The 17429-nt window shown below is 38.5% G+C and overlaps 1 protein-coding gene across 6 annotated transcripts in view; it reads left to right on the top strand.

Moving 5' to 3' along the window:
* PRKACB (protein kinase cAMP-activated catalytic subunit beta) overlaps positions 1-17429 on the top strand; it is a 112127-nt gene that overhangs the window by 44443 nt on the left and 50255 nt on the right. The window contains exon 1 of one of the 6 annotated variants that reach the window (XM_007068728.4): positions 8362-8690. The exons of 3 other annotated variants lie outside the window; for them this stretch is intronic. In XM_007068728.4, coding sequence (XP_007068790.1) covers positions 8504-8690 — 187 coding nt within the window. In that variant the 5' untranslated portion in view covers positions 8362-8503. Of the gene's footprint in view, positions 1-8361; positions 8691-12940; positions 13307-17429 lie in introns of those variants that run through there. 2 more of the 6 variants (XM_037906682.2, XM_037906681.2) reach the window with 2 other exon arrangements.

Here is a 17429-nt window from a genome sequence, read left to right as displayed (position 1 = left end):
TCTAGGAGTGGAGGCAACAGCAGTATAAAGGGCACCACAGGTTAGAGGGCAGGAGTGACATAGCTGCTCACTAGTCTAGATTGTATTCTGGGTATCTCATAGAGGCTTTTTGTCTCCTTCCTCTGAAACATCAGGGATGGCCAGGACTGAAGATGGGACACTGGGTCAGGTGGACCAGGGCTCTGGGTTGGTACTGAGCATTATCTCTTTCAGGAGCTTGGCTGGCTGCTTCATGCTCAGGGTCTAATTGATTTGCCATATGTGTGGAAAGGAAGGAATTTTCTCCTAGGTCAGATGGGCAGAGTGCTTAGGGTTTTATCACTTTTGTCTTTAGCATGTGGGTGCAGGTCACTTGCCAGGATTATCTGGATATATCTTATTTAATCATTTCCGTGCTATTGCAGGGGCCTCAAGAAGTGGTGCACCTCAGTTCCTCCTATTTTCTGCTTGTGGCACATAATAATCTCGTCTCCTGTGGGTCTCTTTTACTTTGGTCTTATTTCCATTGTTTGGTTTAGTGTGTGGGTGCTGGGTGATGCTGATGACCTGTGATATACAGGAAGTCAGACAAGATGATTCTGGTGGTCACTTCTGCCCTTAAACTCTGATTTTGACTACAAAGAAGAGAGAAATTCTCAAGCAAAACACAATTCTTAGGCTTGAGTTAAGGTCCTAGATATCTGCGTTTCTTTTGGGGTGAAAAAACCTTGATCATGGAAACTTTTCTTAAAATAAGTTATCCTGGAAACGCACAATTGAAGAATGCCTAAACACCCTTAACTTCCCCCGAATCACTGCTTACAAGTCAGCCAGTTACAAAGAAGAGGATCCTATCCTCAGAGATCACATACTAAGAAATGATATAATGGTAGTACTTTTAGTCTTATTATTAGGTTGATTGTACACTACTATAGCAGTTTAAAATTAATATTAAAAATAATAAATTTGGAGTACTTATTTGCTTTCTGGGTCTTGAGTCTAGGGTTCACATTTTCAAGGTTTCACCACTTGAAGGCTAGAAATTTAAATGCATCTTAAAATGAATGTTGGATTCTCATGTAATTACTTGACTCCAGTAGCAGGGGCTTTAAGAACACCAATATCAGACACAAAAATGGCAGAAGTTGACAACACTTATAGGGACCAAAAATTAAATGAATTGATGGTATTAGTTCATTTTCTAAAAGGCATGTGTCCATACCTCATTTCATACAAAATAGAAATATCGACGATCTCAGTAGAGTGGCAGGTGACTGAATTTGCCATGGAGATGGAACTGATGCCTAGAACAGGTTTCTCAACTTTTCTCTACCTGTCAACCCAAAACCAACTCTTGTTTCTCCTACAACCCAATTCCACAATACTTTGTGGTTGCGTCCACAGTCATCTGGAGTTACTGCAAGAGACAATGCTGTAGGTTAGATATTGGATGGTGCTGGAAAAGGAGTGCTGGGTTTGAGCTACTAAGTGGGTACTGGGTTGTGGTATGCTGGATGCAATAGGTGCTGGGTTAGGGTTTGAGGAAGTACTTGATGTGGGGGTTACTAAATCAGAGGTGTTGTAGGTGGGGTCAGAGTTCATGGGTGCTGGGATTTTTGGAGAGGAGGAAATAGGAAGGACACCCTAGCTTCCTTCTCTTGCCAGAGTTGACTCTTTCAATTGTAGATTTTTTTTTTCTCCACCATCCTACTGAAGTGTGAGGAATGTATCACTTAAGTAAGGTGGAGAGCAGTCGTCAGCGATACTGCCACAGGAGCCAGGCAGGGTTAGGGGAGTCATGTTAGAGCTGAGGTGGCCGCTTTAAGAGGTGGTGACATTCTCATTGGATGCTAGTGGCCATCTTCTAACAAACAGGTTAGTTTTTCTTTTTAATGGGGGATTTTGCCTGCAACCCAACTACCCACATGTGACTAAACTTGGGATCATGATTCCTAGGTAGAGAACCTCTGTCTTAAAGGCTATTTACTTCAAAACAGTGAAGTGAAGCCCATTAGTAGAACTGTGGATGGGGAAACTTATACTCCTGCTGTTCAGGTTGTAATGTTCTGTGGGCAAATGAAGAGCCTAATTGTCTTGGATTATTAATTTAGCAAATTCTCAAGAGCTAAACTGAAAGGGAAAATAATGCAAATAACTATTAGGTTGCTCTTTATTATCACATGCTGAACACTGTACAGTTCAAGTTTTACTTTTTTTTGCTTCTGCATGTTCTTAGCTATTCAGAATTATCTTACTCATTCCTTTTGTAGCCACCATGTAAAACTGAAATGTTTAATGCTACTGGAACATGACAGCCTGCATGCTTTAGCATAGATGGATTTCCTAAGTAAGCATTTTTTGTCACTGACTGCTGTAGTTAAACTTCCTTGCAGTAGATGCCAGTAGAGATCTTCCGAATTAAAATAGAAATATGATCACCATTTCCATAGCAACAACTTCCTCTGAGCATTACTATTTATAGAAGTACTGCGGGCCCAGCTTTATATTACTCATCACAGTGGAACTTTCTAACAAGGGTTAAAATCTTTGTGGAAAAGATACACTTTTTGATTTAAAACTGCACGGATTTAATCTCAGGCATTATTAAATAGTGGGATTATTTATTTTGCTGTATATATTTTACTTGTAGGTATTTCTGTGCCACTCATTACTGTAGTATTTTTATTTTTGTATTAAACCATCTGTTTTTAAAAACCTACTTTAAGAGATTAACAGTTTGATTATAAATCTTGATTGGAGTTGAAATTTGGCATGTTGGGTCTAAGAAGGGGAAAATATTATGTATAGATAATCTTTGGCTAGGATTTGGTTTTATTACCATGTTTAATTACTAATACTTTTACAGTATGCCAAAAGCAGCGTGCCAACCTTGGGCTTATTTTCATGCATTTAAGATGGAAAACAATTAAAATATGTAGAGTGTTAACAAATACTGTCCATTTTGAATACAAAAAAGCAAACTCTACTCTCTCAAAAATGAAGCACTCTTTGTAGAGAAGCAGTATCTGCCTCTCCAAAAAGTAGCCTACCTATCCCCCCAACTCTCTCTAGTCTCTTTTGTAAATTGACAACTTGCAGAGCATAAGCAAGGTTTCACTTGTTCAGATACTTGCTATTAACACTTGAATTTTCTAAGAAGAATTGTTGTTCTCAGTTATAAAACAATAATGTAACTATTTTGGCTTTATATGACTTCCTTGGGGCTTTCAAACACAACTGGGAAGGGATTATTACATAATATATATTTACTCATGTCTTTATCTCACACATACTTTAGTATTCTTACTATTATACAGTATTCAAAATATTTTAGGGCATATAAAATTAGGGCATATAATACTGTCTATGCTTTGATTAACAAGTTGTAATTGTGTTAATGCTGCTTATAAAGGGACCCCACAGCATTTTGTAATTCAGATATGTTAAATAATTTTTCCCTTTTTATAATTTCCCATTATTATATAATTTGGTGGTAGTAAGTGTTGATGACATCTTTCAAGCAATAAAATGTTTTACCAGTCAATGGGAGATTTGCTAAATTTGGCAAGATTCATGAGTTTTCAAAAATTCATCACATAAATGATTTATCACATAAATTATGTGGGGGGGTCACACTAATTTATTTAACCACAGACATTGAGATTCAATAAATTTTAAAGCTTTATAACTGTTTAAAATACACATTGTCAACATCACATGTCAAAATATACAAAGTAAATATTGTTAAAGCAAACTCTTAGGTTAGCATTTTTCTTACTTCACCTGTTTGTACATTTTGATTATTATCAATAAAAATTTTGTTTTGTTGATTTGTGAGAAATCAACGAAATCAAGGTCTACTAACAAAAATCTAATTCTTCCAAGCCCACATATATGCAAGGAGATCCCTTGAGTCATCTACTGGACGATGTTTATAGGGAGTTGGGTATAGGATCAAGAAAGGTGCAAATAGTTTCTGACTTCCTTCAGGCTAAATGACCCATTGATAACTTCCTCCTACAGCTGTTAGCATTGTGAAAGTTTTGTAAAGACCTAAAGAACTTTTGCCCTAGATCTAGCAGAAATTTCTATTTAAAATCTCAGTGCCAACAGTTTTCATTTTTAGTATTGATAAACCTTTTTCCCAGGAATTTTGGAATATGTTAAAAATATTCTTAAACACTCATAACTAGCACTGGTTGAAATTCAGAATTTCTGTCTCATGGGAAATTTTGACATTTCAATATTTGTTTTTCTAAAACACAAAATGTTGGAATTAAGATATTTTTCTGAAATGCAAATTTCCGAGAATTTTGATTTGATTTTGAAACATTATTTTTGACATAGTCAATTGAAACAAAATATTTTGACATTCCTGAAATTGAAGTACTTTGTTTTATTGACCCAAATGCTTCGTTTTGAGTCAGGTCAACATTCAGTTGCATTTTTCTTGCTTTACTGGAGTTGTAATTCAGGACCCTCATTGTCTTCTCAAAAAGAAAAGGAGTACTTGTGGCACCTTAGAGACTAACCAATTTATTTGAGCATAAGCTTTCATGAGCTACAGCTCACTTCATCGGATGTAGCTCACGAAAGCTTATGCTCAGATAAATTGGTTAGTCTCTAAGGTGCCACAAGTACTCCTTTTCTTTTTGCGAATACAGACTAACACGGCTGTTACTCTGAAACCTGTCATTGTCTTCTGTGTACTGGGCTCCTTGGAGGACTACATCTCCCACAATGCAGTCTGGCTCCAGGTGACCACATCAGTGGACTTGTGTGTCCCTCTGGGGTGCATCATGGGAGATGTAGTCCAGCCAAGTAGCCTGTCCCCATTCTCCCCTATACAACAGGCTCCCTGTTAAATTTCAATTATTGTAAGGCAAAAGTGTTGATTGGCAAACTGAAGTCCTGGTACAAGTAAAGCCAAATATGTTCCACCTTCTGGAGAGCACCACCTTTTAAGTAACCCACTGCATGCACAGAAGAATTGAAACCCAGTGCCTGCTACCCAGAATGGAAAATACCTGTGCTACCAAGTTCCCCCAAACCCTGTCCCTCCTTCATCCTCCATCAAATAATTTAAAGGATTTGGTTGTGTGCCATTTATTTATGTAACACATTGGTGTTGAACTTTCTCTGTAACTTTTAAAAAATGTAAACTAGTACATAATTCTTGGGTTTATTATGCCTTCATACCATTCATGACTTCACTCCATAATCTTTCTTTTAAAATACAGTAATCTCTTTTCTAACTTGTGCTACACAATCTCTTTCTCTTAAATCCATCCATCCATTGCCACATTCCATCAGCCCTCTCCATTGACAAATAGAGTTTGGAAACTTTAGCAGAGCAGAGAACTAAAATAATTTGCACAAGGTTGTATGAAAGATGGGCTTGTAAGGGGGGTGTCCAGAAAGGAGACCTGGGAAGAAACCACTCTCCCCTACTTACTAGAAAAGAGAAGGATGCTGGGATTTCTGCTAGCTTGCTGATCTAGATCCTTTCTGGGAGCACCATAGGTTCCTGGAATATTTTAAACCAACCTGTTGTATCTAGGTCAGTGCACATAGCTACCCCAGTTTGTGTTTGTAAGTTTGTTCCTAGGTGGTTCTTGTAGCTTTGAGTCCAGGAATTACAGTTCCCAGGATGCATCAGGGAGTGGAAGGAGAGAGAAGAGAAGAAAAGGAAGAATGTGAACTCTATGGAAAAAGTGCGGGGAATAAACCTTACCTTTGTTGTTATCAAGCTTTCTGAGAAGGACTTCCCTCGTCACCCCTCAAATACCACCTATTTCTATTCTTCCCCTCAATTCTAGAGTCACTTGGTTACCACACTGGTGGACAGGATGTCTTTACTGTTCTACCTTTCCTTGACTGCTGGCTGCTTTGAGGAATGTATAAGGTTATGTTTTTGAAGTTGATGGTAGTCACTCGAAAACTCATCTTACTTACCGGGGCCAATGGAATTTTTAAGCCCTATGCAAACAGCCCTCCAAACACCAAACCAAAACCCTTCTCCTCCACATATTTGGCTACATTGTCTTGATCTTGTTTTGTTAAAAATGTATCCATTCTGTCATAGATTGTGTTGTGCAAAAGTTGTCTGACATTATCAAATGGATTTAAAGTACAGTCCCAGAATGTGTCATAGAATCATAGGACTGGAATTTGTATATCTGCAAACATTTGAAAGCTATAAATAGGGCTTTACGGGGAGAAAAATAGGGGCAGACCTTTCAACAGAGTTGAACTAGACGTATGCAGTGCAGTTGTATTTGTGTCAGTCCCCGGATATTAGAGGGACAAGATGAGTGGAATAATATCTCTTATTGGACCAACTTCTGTTGGTGAGAGAGACCAATTTTGAAGCCACAGAGAGCTCTTCAGGCCTGGGAAAGGTACTCGGAGCAGGACAGCTAAATACAAGGTGGAACTGATTGTCTGGCATAAGTAGTTAGAGTGGTCCAGAATATGTGCTATCTTGAATGGTCCCTTAAAACAGTGGTTCTGGGTACACAGAGGTCTTCCAGGAGGTACGTCAACTCACCTAGATAGTTGCCTAGTTTTACAGCAGGGTACATGAAAAGCACTAGCAAAGTCAGTATAAACTAAAATTTCATACAGACAATGACTTGTTTATACTGCTCTATATCAGTGTTTCTCAACCTGGGGGTTGTGATTTATTTTATAATTATATGGTAAAAATGAGAACATGAGCAATTTTTCAGTAATAATGTGCTGACACTTTTAGATTTTTAGGTTTGATTTTGTAGGCAAGCAGTTTTTAAGTGAGGTGAAATGTGGAGTACACCAGACAAATCGGCTTCCTGAAAGAGAGAGAGTAGTCTGAAAAGGTTGAGAAACCACTGCCTTAGAATATGTGCTAGCTACTTATGCTAAACTGTCTGTTGCATCTTGCATTTAGCTGTGATGCTTGGAGTATCTTTCACAGACCCGAAGAAGAGCTCTCTGTAAGCATGAAAGTTTGTCTCTTTCACCAACAGAAGTTGGTCCAATAGAAGGTATTGACCACTGCCCTTCCAGGGGAGGGGGAAATATTTATGCCCCTGGCAGTTCTGGGGAAGCCTTCTCTCACTGCAGTTGAGCTGGTTAGGACCTGCTCTCCCACCAATGGAATTAGAGTAGGAGTGGATTTGTTCTGCATGATCTACTGTTGGCGTTATACTAATCACCTTTTTCTTAGGGGCTAGGAAGGAATTTTTCCCTCAATGCCCGATTGGCCAAGGTGGGGTGGTGTAGTTTTTTCTTGTTTTTGCTTTCCCCACAGCAGGTCAGGATCTGGTAGGGTAGGCAGGGAGTTTTGGTCAAAGTGTTGCAGCTTAGTAACTTAAAAAAATGTGGCAGATGTCCAGTGCAGGCATGTGTTATAGAAGGGTTACAGTGTGGAACCAATCCCCCCACCGTCCTTTTACAGTCCCCTGAACTCTCATAGAGGGGAGAGCGATAGGGTCCCAGCAACAGGTTGGCTGGGACCAGGTGTGTTGGGGGGGGGGCGGGGGGAGACCGATAGCAGCCCTCCAAAATAGGTGGAAATGACTAAGAAAAGAACTATGACCAGCACAGTACAACTTATTGCCTGGTATTCCCAGATATGTTAAGTGTATAAAGTTTCAGGCTAATTAAGTCTTTCCATTGCCTTCTGTTTTTCTTCTTGGATGGCTGGAAAATGCATATATTTCTTTACTAAGGGCTGGGATCTGCCCCAGTACTCTCACTGGGTAATACCTTATTCAGCAAGTGGCCCCATTGACTTGTTGATAGAGATTTGGGGCAAGGTAAAACTCAGCATGAGTATGGTTGGCAGAATCTGGCTTCTTGTTCTTATGTACACAAGAACTATTCTGTATCTTACTCCATTCTGGTTTCCTAAATGTAAAAGGAAAAAAGTGGTGACTTTGTTCATTTTTGTTTAGTATAAACCATCATTTGTTTTAACAAGTTAACCTCCTCGCTTAGAAAATTATACTGTTGTAGAAAATGTAGAGACACCATAATTTAATTAACTACCTATAACGTTATAATGTAATTACAGTAGTACTAAAACTGTCGTGAGAGAAGGATGTGTAGAACTAGTCATTTGCCTTTTTCCAGTAACTCATTTAGTTTATGTATGTTTATGGCAACTATTATTTTAATTTTATCTGGCTTCTGATTCTTTCCTCCACTTTATATCACATGCTGTTGTGTATTTTCATTAACTCGTTATGTGTTTTTATATGAAAAAAGTTGTTAAACTGAGAGTTTAAGGCAAATATTACAGCTCTTCTAATCACCATCTTTAGCTGATACAAAAGAGTTTTGCTAAGAAAAACACCATAATGTGCTGTTTTATATTAACAGGAAGTAGAACAGCAGTAGTGGTTAGAAAACACTGCATTCAGGAAGTGTGACACAAGCATAGCTCTTAGCTTCTGTGTAAGTTGTTTTAGCTCCTTTTTAGATTTTTGTTTTTGGTTTTTGTTTGTTTGGTTTTTTTAAAGTAAATTATCAATGTATGTAGATGGCTGCACAGCGGGAGTTACCTTGTAACCAGTGCACAGGGACATCCACAGCTTTGCAGAGACTTGAAGGGTTTGCTAACAGACTTTTTCATAGGCACTCTAAGGGTGCTTTACAAGAACAGAAAGTGGCTCTGGAAAATGAGAGCCATCATTTCTCCGAACTTGCTGCCCTGTGGGACAGATCAAGTAAGTGTTCTGTAGGTACTCAAGATTCAGTTTGTATGTTAATTAAAAGACTTTATATTGTAAATAGACAAACTAGAGTATATTCTATCAGCCTTTTTGTAGTATAATACAAAGTACTGGTTTAAAGAACATGCAGGTGGAAATCTGATACTCTTCCACAAGGACTTGGTATCTGGTAACAGAGTTTCACTTGTGAGTTTGCTTTCCTTTTTGTTAGGCAAATGTTAACTTAATTTACGTATTTTTGTGAACTTTTCTTCCCAGAAAAATTTGCTAGTTTTAGCAATAATAGATAGTTTACTTGTTTTTAAATTATTGGTTTTCCTTGTCGTAAACTTTGGAAGGTTGGCTATTATGTTATGCTGATTAGGTCCTTAATTACATGGCTTTTATTTAATATTTATAGTGTCCTTTTATTTTTAATGGATATTTCAAAATCCATTTTATGGTGAGAGTTTGAACACTAAAACTAGAGCAGACATTTATGGTTTACTATTTCAAATTAATTCAGTGTAATAACTTTGATTTATAAGATTAGTTATCCATAATTTTGATTTTATAATATTCTTAATTTGTGGGAGAGAAAGGGGCAAACTTATTTCTATTGCATAAAACATGCTTGATCAGAAATATGGCTCAAGCAGGTGCATCCTCTCCCCCCGTTATTTTCTAAATCACACAAAATATACAGTTCATAAATCTAGGCAAACATTAATAAAGTTATTGAGATCAAAATAGTCATCACTGCTCTGTACATACTCCACTTTAAAACAAACAGTTTATTTAGGAATTTGTATCCATACCTTTTGCAACCATATGTTTGGGTGAGTGGAGTTAAGAGGTACCAGGTCTTTCACAGTCTAAGTCAAGTATCACGGTATCTCCATTTCCTATTTTTAGAGCAACTTATTATATAGTAAATTATGTATTATCTTAAATTTGTTTTTTAAGTATAACTTGTATTAATTTCGTACATGAATTTGGATACAGCAATGGGTTAGAATACCACAAGCAATTTTTACTACTGAAAGTCATAGGCCTTAGCAAAATGTGCTCATGTCACAGTATTGTATTATCATGGGGAAAAGGCCAAGTTAACATATGTGCCTATTGTGAATTTGAATTTGAGTGTATATGATTAGGAATGGCCCTAATCGCAAAAGATGGAAAATGGAAGATAAATATGGAAACCAGAAAGTTGTTAATGCCCTTTTTGAAGATAAATTAAATCAAGATCTCCCAGCTCAGGTGGGGAGAGACATACTAGTTTTGTGGGGAGGCAGGCAAGAGGATTGGAGTTATGAGGGTGGAGAGAAGTGGCATACCTAAAACTTTTCAGCTCATCTTTATACATAAAAAGTAAAAAAAGGGGCACAAACTAATTTTTTTTTCTTTACAGGTAACTTAACAGGTTTCTTCTCTGTGATGTGGAATTCACTGTTGTTCCACAGTCATTGGGGTAGGCCTTCTCAGTATTGCTCTGTCAGAACCGAGCTGCTGTGGATCAAGGAAGGCAGAATGGAAGCATAGGACCTTGATATTGATGGTCCTTGATTCTATTCTCTCCCTGAGATCCACATGTTTTGGATGGGCCAAACATCTGACACTTTGAGATGGAGGGCTAGCTTTGTCATAAATGCACAAGAATGGGAATTGGGAGATAGGGGTTCCATTCTTGGTTGTGCCATAAGCTCTCTGTGAAAACCATAGCAAGTCACTTAACTTGCCTGTGTTCAGAGTAGCAGCCGTGTTAGTCTGTATTCGCAAAAAGAAAAGGAGTACTTGTGGCACTTTAGAGACTAACAAATTTATTTGAGCATATTGAGCTGTAGCTCACGAAAGCTTATACTCAAATAAATTTGTTAGTCTCTAAGGTGCCACAAGTACTCCTTTTCTTCTCGCCTGTGTTGTGAGGCTTAATTCATTAATGTATGTGGCACAGTCAGATACTCTAAAAATAACTTAATATGAAATCCTGTTGATAGAAGAATGAGTTTTGAGGGAGAGAAACTCTGAATAGAAACTACCAAACCTAATGAACCACTGAGCCCTGGGATCCCTAAACATGTCTGTACCACTCCATACTAGTGTATATTCACAAGAGGGAGAGAATACATTTCATCAGACACTATTTCAAGCTTCCAATAAATTATTATAATGTTGAGAACACTACTTGAAAAATACTACAGCACTGTCATTTATTCATTTGTTTAATAAAATGAAAAAACGGTATTGACCTACTGTATTCACAAACTGGGGCCTGTTTGCATACAAGTCTCTTTCTCTCTATTTTAGGGCAAGCTTGATTGCATGACTTGTTTGAAGAGGAAATGGAATGTCATGTCTGTTGATGATATACATAGTGAACGAGTGCTTTTTCTTAAAGTACTATTTTAAGCAATAATTATGCATGTTAGTTGTAGCATTTTTGTATCAGCAAAGTTTGCGAACTAGTAGCCGAGCAGTCATGGATATATGTGTCTCATTTTAAGTTGAAATGTGCAGATATTAACTCTAAATCTTTGCTCTCGGTTTAGATCATTTGTAGACAAAGAATAATGCTCGTTCATACATGGGTTTGTGTCTATATGGTAAATTTAGGACTCTTAATTCACTACTATCATGGCTCTAAAGGTGATAGGAACAGTGAATGCTGTGGTGTAGAATGCTTGTCTACCCCGAGTGGAAAATTGTCTTGCTTTTCCTATTGAGAAGAAAATACTAAAAATATTTGATTCTTTCTTTGTGCTTTCACAGAGTACAACAGAAAGTAGAAGAGGAGTAGTCTTGATCATATATGGCTGCATAATAGCTTTCCTTCATGTTCTGGAATAATGTATCATAAAATTTAAGTTTATTGATAAGCACTTATCTAAATAAGCAGCATACCGTAATTTTTTGATAAAGGGATTTTAAAATGTTTGTAAATGTCCTCCTACCTGTGTCTCTGCACTTGTAGTGTTCTTATTAACTGTTTAGGTGACATCAAATGCTGCAATCCTGGTAATATGTTCCTGAACTCTCCCAAGCAAATATACTCTATAATTCTAGAAAGAAACATGAACAAGAGAACCCTTATAAATATATTAAGTACTGAAGTGGCATCAATTTAAAAGTACATTTAGTTAATATAACACCCTCTGCTATAATGGAATGTCCTGAATGCTCTGTTTCTTTGTTGTACCTCTTTTGTAAAGCACTTTCTGATGCAACTACTGCCCTTAAAGAGGAAGTTGCTTCTTTGTGGTTTTTTAGTGCCATTAGTTATCTAGGCTTGTGGTTGAGTGGTATGAGTAAGGTAATGGGGTGTATATTCTGAACCCTGGGTTGTCTTCCTGGCTCTGCCATTGACTCCGTGTTTGACCTTGAGCAAATCATTTGTCCTCTCTGTGTTTCAGTTTCTCAATCTGTAAAATAGGTAAAATGTTTCTGAAAGTGTCTTTGGATCCTCAGAAGGTGTATGAGATTATTTTGTGTCATTTTTAGATTCTTGTGAGAGGAAATTTGATTCTTCATAGTGCACAGCTTTAATTTTATGGGGAAAAATTGACAGAGTGCACGTGTTTGAATAATTTAAACTGGCCATTAGCCAACATTTATAATGTTGTAAAACCTTCAGGACCAAATTAATATTTTTTTAGTATTCAGAATTCTATATTTCAGTTTCAGATAAATTTAACATGATCAGTTGAGCATGTACTCTATTTTTTTAATGTGGAAATAAGAGTGGTTAAGATATGTCTTAATGCTGCAAATCCCAGTCTCCAAATCACCTACCTCCATTACTCACACTACCTTCCATTATCCCAAAATATAAAAAATGAGATGACATTAGCAATCTTGATAACATAACTCATTAGAAGAGTCACTAACATTACATTGTTTTAGTATATGTGAGTACTGGAATTCTCATTAAAATGTGAGTGTATGGGTGATTAATAGTGGGGAGAATTTAATTTAGGTTGCTGATTCAGCATGACACTAAATATGTTTAAAAGAAGTTATATGTATTAACGTAGAATGTCTTGTAAACCTTTGAAAAAACACAATAAAGCTTCAGCAGGATAAATGGTAACTGTGTGGGGAGAAATGTTAAATCTTAAATATAGAGGTGTACATTGTGTAGATTGATTAAAGCTTTAGAGTTACTACTGGTTGGGTAGAACTCAACAGATAATTCTGGTCTAAGGTTGCCATGGAAACAACCAGTGCTTGATAGAATTGAGAACATCTTAAAACATCCTGTTTTTTTAACGCTTTTTCCCCCCTGCCATTTTCAGTTGCTTTAGACATGTAGAGGTAATGCTGGGTAGAAAATAAGTAGTTTAATGAGCAAGATTAAGCATCCACATCCTGAATATTGATCTGGTGTTCACTCCTGGTATTTTGTATTGATAGTTGTTTCACATCTCAAGGAGTTCTTAAGGAAGACAAGATTTCTGGATTTTTGTGTGCTGTCTATTACAGTGTGTTTGGTGTGTGTGTGTGTGTGTGTGTTTGTGTTTGTTTTTTTACTGGATCAGTTCTTGTATTTCTAGAGATAAACATAACTTCCTCAAATGTTGGAATAATTTATGAGCAATATGTTTCTGAAAGCTAGCTTTTCAACATGAATGGTAAGTCTTTTTATTACCTATGACACTACAGTCTGTTTTTATTTAATAATACTGTCTTCACGATATGGAAAAAATCTACCCTGTTCCTCAATCTTTCCCACATATTCAACAGTAAATAAATTAATATATTAAGCTTTTTTCATAATTGAGTCAGTATGAGTAATAAAAAGTGACAAATCATAAAGGTTTATGTTTTGTATCAAACATGAGGATGTATCTTCTTTGCTTTGCATAATAGAGATTTAATTAATATTTTAAATTTTAATATTGCTAAAGGTTTCTTATTAGAAATAATCTTATTCCAAATCAGTAAAAAGAAGGCATCAAATTTCAGATGAGGAATTTGTAATGTGATCCTGAATTAAATCACTTTATTTAAATCTTATCATTTCCTTTGGTATACTTCATTAAGTTGTTCTGTTATAATTTTATGTGAATGTATGCAAAGCAGTACTTCACACTGGAGAGCCTTCTAAAATTTTTGTTGTTATAATTTTCAAATTCTGGACATTTTTAGTCTTTTACTACTGAATTCCATGAACAGACTTGTTCTGCTATAGCTTTTATTCTGTCTAAATGGTGGGATAGCAGAATTGTTGAGGTCATTCATGGAGGGAAGGAGAGTCTCACTTAAGTCAAGGTATTTGGCACTTAGAATTACAACAGATCTAGTAAATTAATCAGGCAGATATTTGTTTACCAAAAACTTGGTGATTGCTAATATTGCTAATTATCCTTTATATCAGTGGTTCCCAAACTTGTTCTGCCGCTTGTGCAGGGAAAGCCCCCTGGCGGGCCTGGCCGGTTTGTTTACCTGCCGCATCCGCAGGTTCGGTCGATCACGACTCCCAGTGGCTGAGGTTCGCTGCTCCAGGCCAATGGGAGCTGCTGGAAGCGGCAGCCAGTACGTCCCTCGGCCGTGCAGCAGACGTGGCAGGTAAACAAACCGGCCCGGCCTGCCAGGGGGTTTCCCTGCACAAGCGGCGGAACAAGTTTGGGAACCACTGCTTTATATAAATGTAAATTGAGATAAAGGTTTGTGAAGCAGTCTATTCCATTTTGACATATCAGTAAAAGTTGAATCAAAATATATAAACCAAAAATACACACCATTTTATTTCTGAAAAATAATTTGTTTTGAAAGTTGTTTACAAAATGGAGAAAGTTTTAAATAATCTATTTCTTACTAGAGCTTTTTCTTTAAATTTACCTTTTTTAAAAAAAAGTATTTTATTTACTCCACAAATTGAGATTACAGTAGAACCTAAGAGTTATGAACACCTGGGGAATGGAGATTGTTCATAACTCTGAAATGTTTGTAACTCTGAACAAAATATTTTGCTTATTCTTTCAAAAGTTTACAACTGAACAACGACTTAATACAGCTTTGAAACTTTACTATGCAGAAAAAAATGCTGCTTTCACTTTATTTTTTAATAGTTTACATTTAACACAGTACTGTACTGTATTTCCCTTTTTTTTTTTTTCTTTTTTTGTCTCTGCTGCTGCCTGACTGCGTACTTCCAGTTCCAAATGAGGTGTGTGGTTCATAACTCTGATGTTCGTAACTCTGAGGTTCTACTGTATTCAGAGTACTATTACTGCCGAGATTTATCCCACGTAGATGACATAGGATATGGGAAAGACAGGTGAAGTTACAGCATGCCTGACAGATATAACTTAGTTTAGATACTGTGACGGGTCGGGCCAGATGGCTACAAGAGAGTAATAGAGGGCAGATATATTAGCCCCAGGCTAAGTAGGTCCCTTTTCCCTGAGTAAGGTAGCAGGGAAGGTTCCAGAACAATCAGGAACCTTCTGGAGACAATTAAGACAAGCTGATTAGAACACCTGCAGCCAATCAAGAAGCTGCTAGAATCAATTAAGGCAGGCTAATCAGGGCACCTGGGCTTTAAAAAGGAGCTCACTTCAGTTTGTGGTGTGTGTGTGTGAGGAGCTGGGAGCAAGAGGCACTAGGAGCTGAGAGTGAGAACGCGGACTGTTGGAGGACTGAGGTGTACAAGCATTATCAAACACCAGGAGGAAGGTCCTATGATGAGGATAAAGAAGGTGTTCGGAGGAGGCCATGGGGAAGTAGCCCAGGGAGTTGTAGCTGTCACACAGCTGTTCTAGGAGGCACTCTAGACAGCTGCATTCCACAGGGCCCTGGGCTGGAACCTGGAGTAGAGGGCGGGCCTGAGTTCCCCCCAAATCCTCCCAACTCCTGGTCAGTCACAGGAGGAGTCGACCTGGACTGTGGGTTCAGAAAAACGGCCAAGCTGAGGGCTGCCGTGAAGCTCCAAGGCAAGCAAATCTGCCAATAAGCGCAAGACCCACCAAGGTAGAAAAGGAACTTTGTCACAATACTCTTTGTAACATTGTTTGTTTTGTGGGCAACTTCCCTGAAATGAAATGCTTTGTTGCCAGCTCCCTATTGGCATAAAGTTTTTTTTACAACAGATAAAATATTGAAACATAAGGCCAGATTTCAGAACATTGCATGTGCACATGTGAAGACATACTTACTGAGTCTGATCAGTACCATGTGGTCCTGGTAATTATATGTGAAATTGCCTGTGCTGAGTTAACATAAGAATGGCCAAACTGGGTCAGACCAATGACCATCTAGTCCAGTATCTTATCTTCCAACAATGGCCAATGCCTGATGCTTCAGAGGGAATAAACAGAACAGGTCAATTGTGGAGTGATCCATATCCTGCTGTCCACTACAAGTTTCTGGCACTCAAAGGCTTAAAACACCCAGAGCATGGGGTTGCATACATGACTATCTTGGTTAATAGCCGTTGATGGACTTAGCCTCCATGAAATTATCAAATTCTTTTTTGAACCCACTCATAGTTTGGCCTTCACAACATCCTCTGGCAATGAGTTCCACAGGTAGACTGTGCATTGTGTGAAGAAGTACTTCCTTTATCTGTTTTAAACCTGCTGATTATTAATTTAATTGAGTGACTCCTGGTTCTTGTGTTATGTGAAGGGGTAAATAACACTTCCTTATTCACTTTCTCCACACCATTTATGATTTTATAGATCTCTCTCATATCCCTCCTTAGTCATCTCTTCACCAAACTGAACAGTCCAAGTCTCAATTTTTCCTCATACAGAAGTTGTTCCATAGCCCGAATAATTTTTGTTGTCCTTCTCTGTACCTTTTCAAATTCTCATATATCTTTTTTGAGATGGGGCTTCTAGGATGGCATGCAGTATTCAAGGTGTGGGCATACCATCAAAGTAGTGGTGTAATATTTTCTGTCTTATTATCTGTCTCTTTCCTTATGGTTCCTAGCTTTTTTGACTGCTACCATTAATTGAGAGGATGTTTTCAGAGAACTATCTGCAGTGACACTCAAGAAAGAGATCTTGGAAAAAGCTAATTTAGACCCCACCGTTTTGTATGTATAGTTGGATTATGTTTTCCAGTGTGCATTACTTTGCATTTATCAACATTGAATTGCATCTCCCATTTGGTTGCCCAGGCACTCAGTATCATGAGATCTGTTTGTAACTTTTCGCAGTCTGTTTTGAACTTAACTACACCTCTACCCTGATATAACGCGGTCCTCGGGAGACAAAAAAATCTCACCATGTTATAGGTGAGACCGTGTTATATCGAACTTGCTTTGCGCCCCCCCCCCCCCCCGTTCCTTGTTCCCTGATCACCCTCTCCAGAGACCTCCGTCCCTAATCACCCCAAGGACTCCACCCCCTCCCCAACCCCCCTGTCCCCTGACTGCTCCGACCCCATCCACACCCCACACCCCCGACAGCCACTCACCGGCAGCGGCAGGAAGCGGAGCAACGTGGCCCCAGCCCGCTCCACTCCGCCACCTCCCAGCCGCGGCGCTCCACTTCCCGCCGCCAGTGAGTGTGGGGAGGTTGGGGAAAGGATGCCCCCCGCACTCACCTGTGACGGGAAGCGGAGCGACGTGGCCCCAACCCGCTCCGCTTTCCTTGCCCCTGCCCCAGCCGTGTTGCTGCGGGGGGGTTGGGAAAGATCCCGCAGTCACCTGCAGCGGGAAGCGGAGCGCCGTAGCTGGGAGCTGGCGGGTTGGGGCCACGTCACTCCGCTTCCCGTTACTAGTTCCAGCACTGACAGCGCTCT

Source organism: Chelonia mydas, chromosome 8 (assembly GCF_015237465.2).
Source record: "Chelonia mydas isolate rCheMyd1 chromosome 8, rCheMyd1.pri.v2, whole genome shotgun sequence".
Lineage (NCBI taxonomy): Eukaryota > Metazoa > Chordata > Testudines > Cheloniidae > Chelonia > Chelonia mydas.
This window is presented reverse-complemented; position numbering and strand designations above follow the sequence as displayed.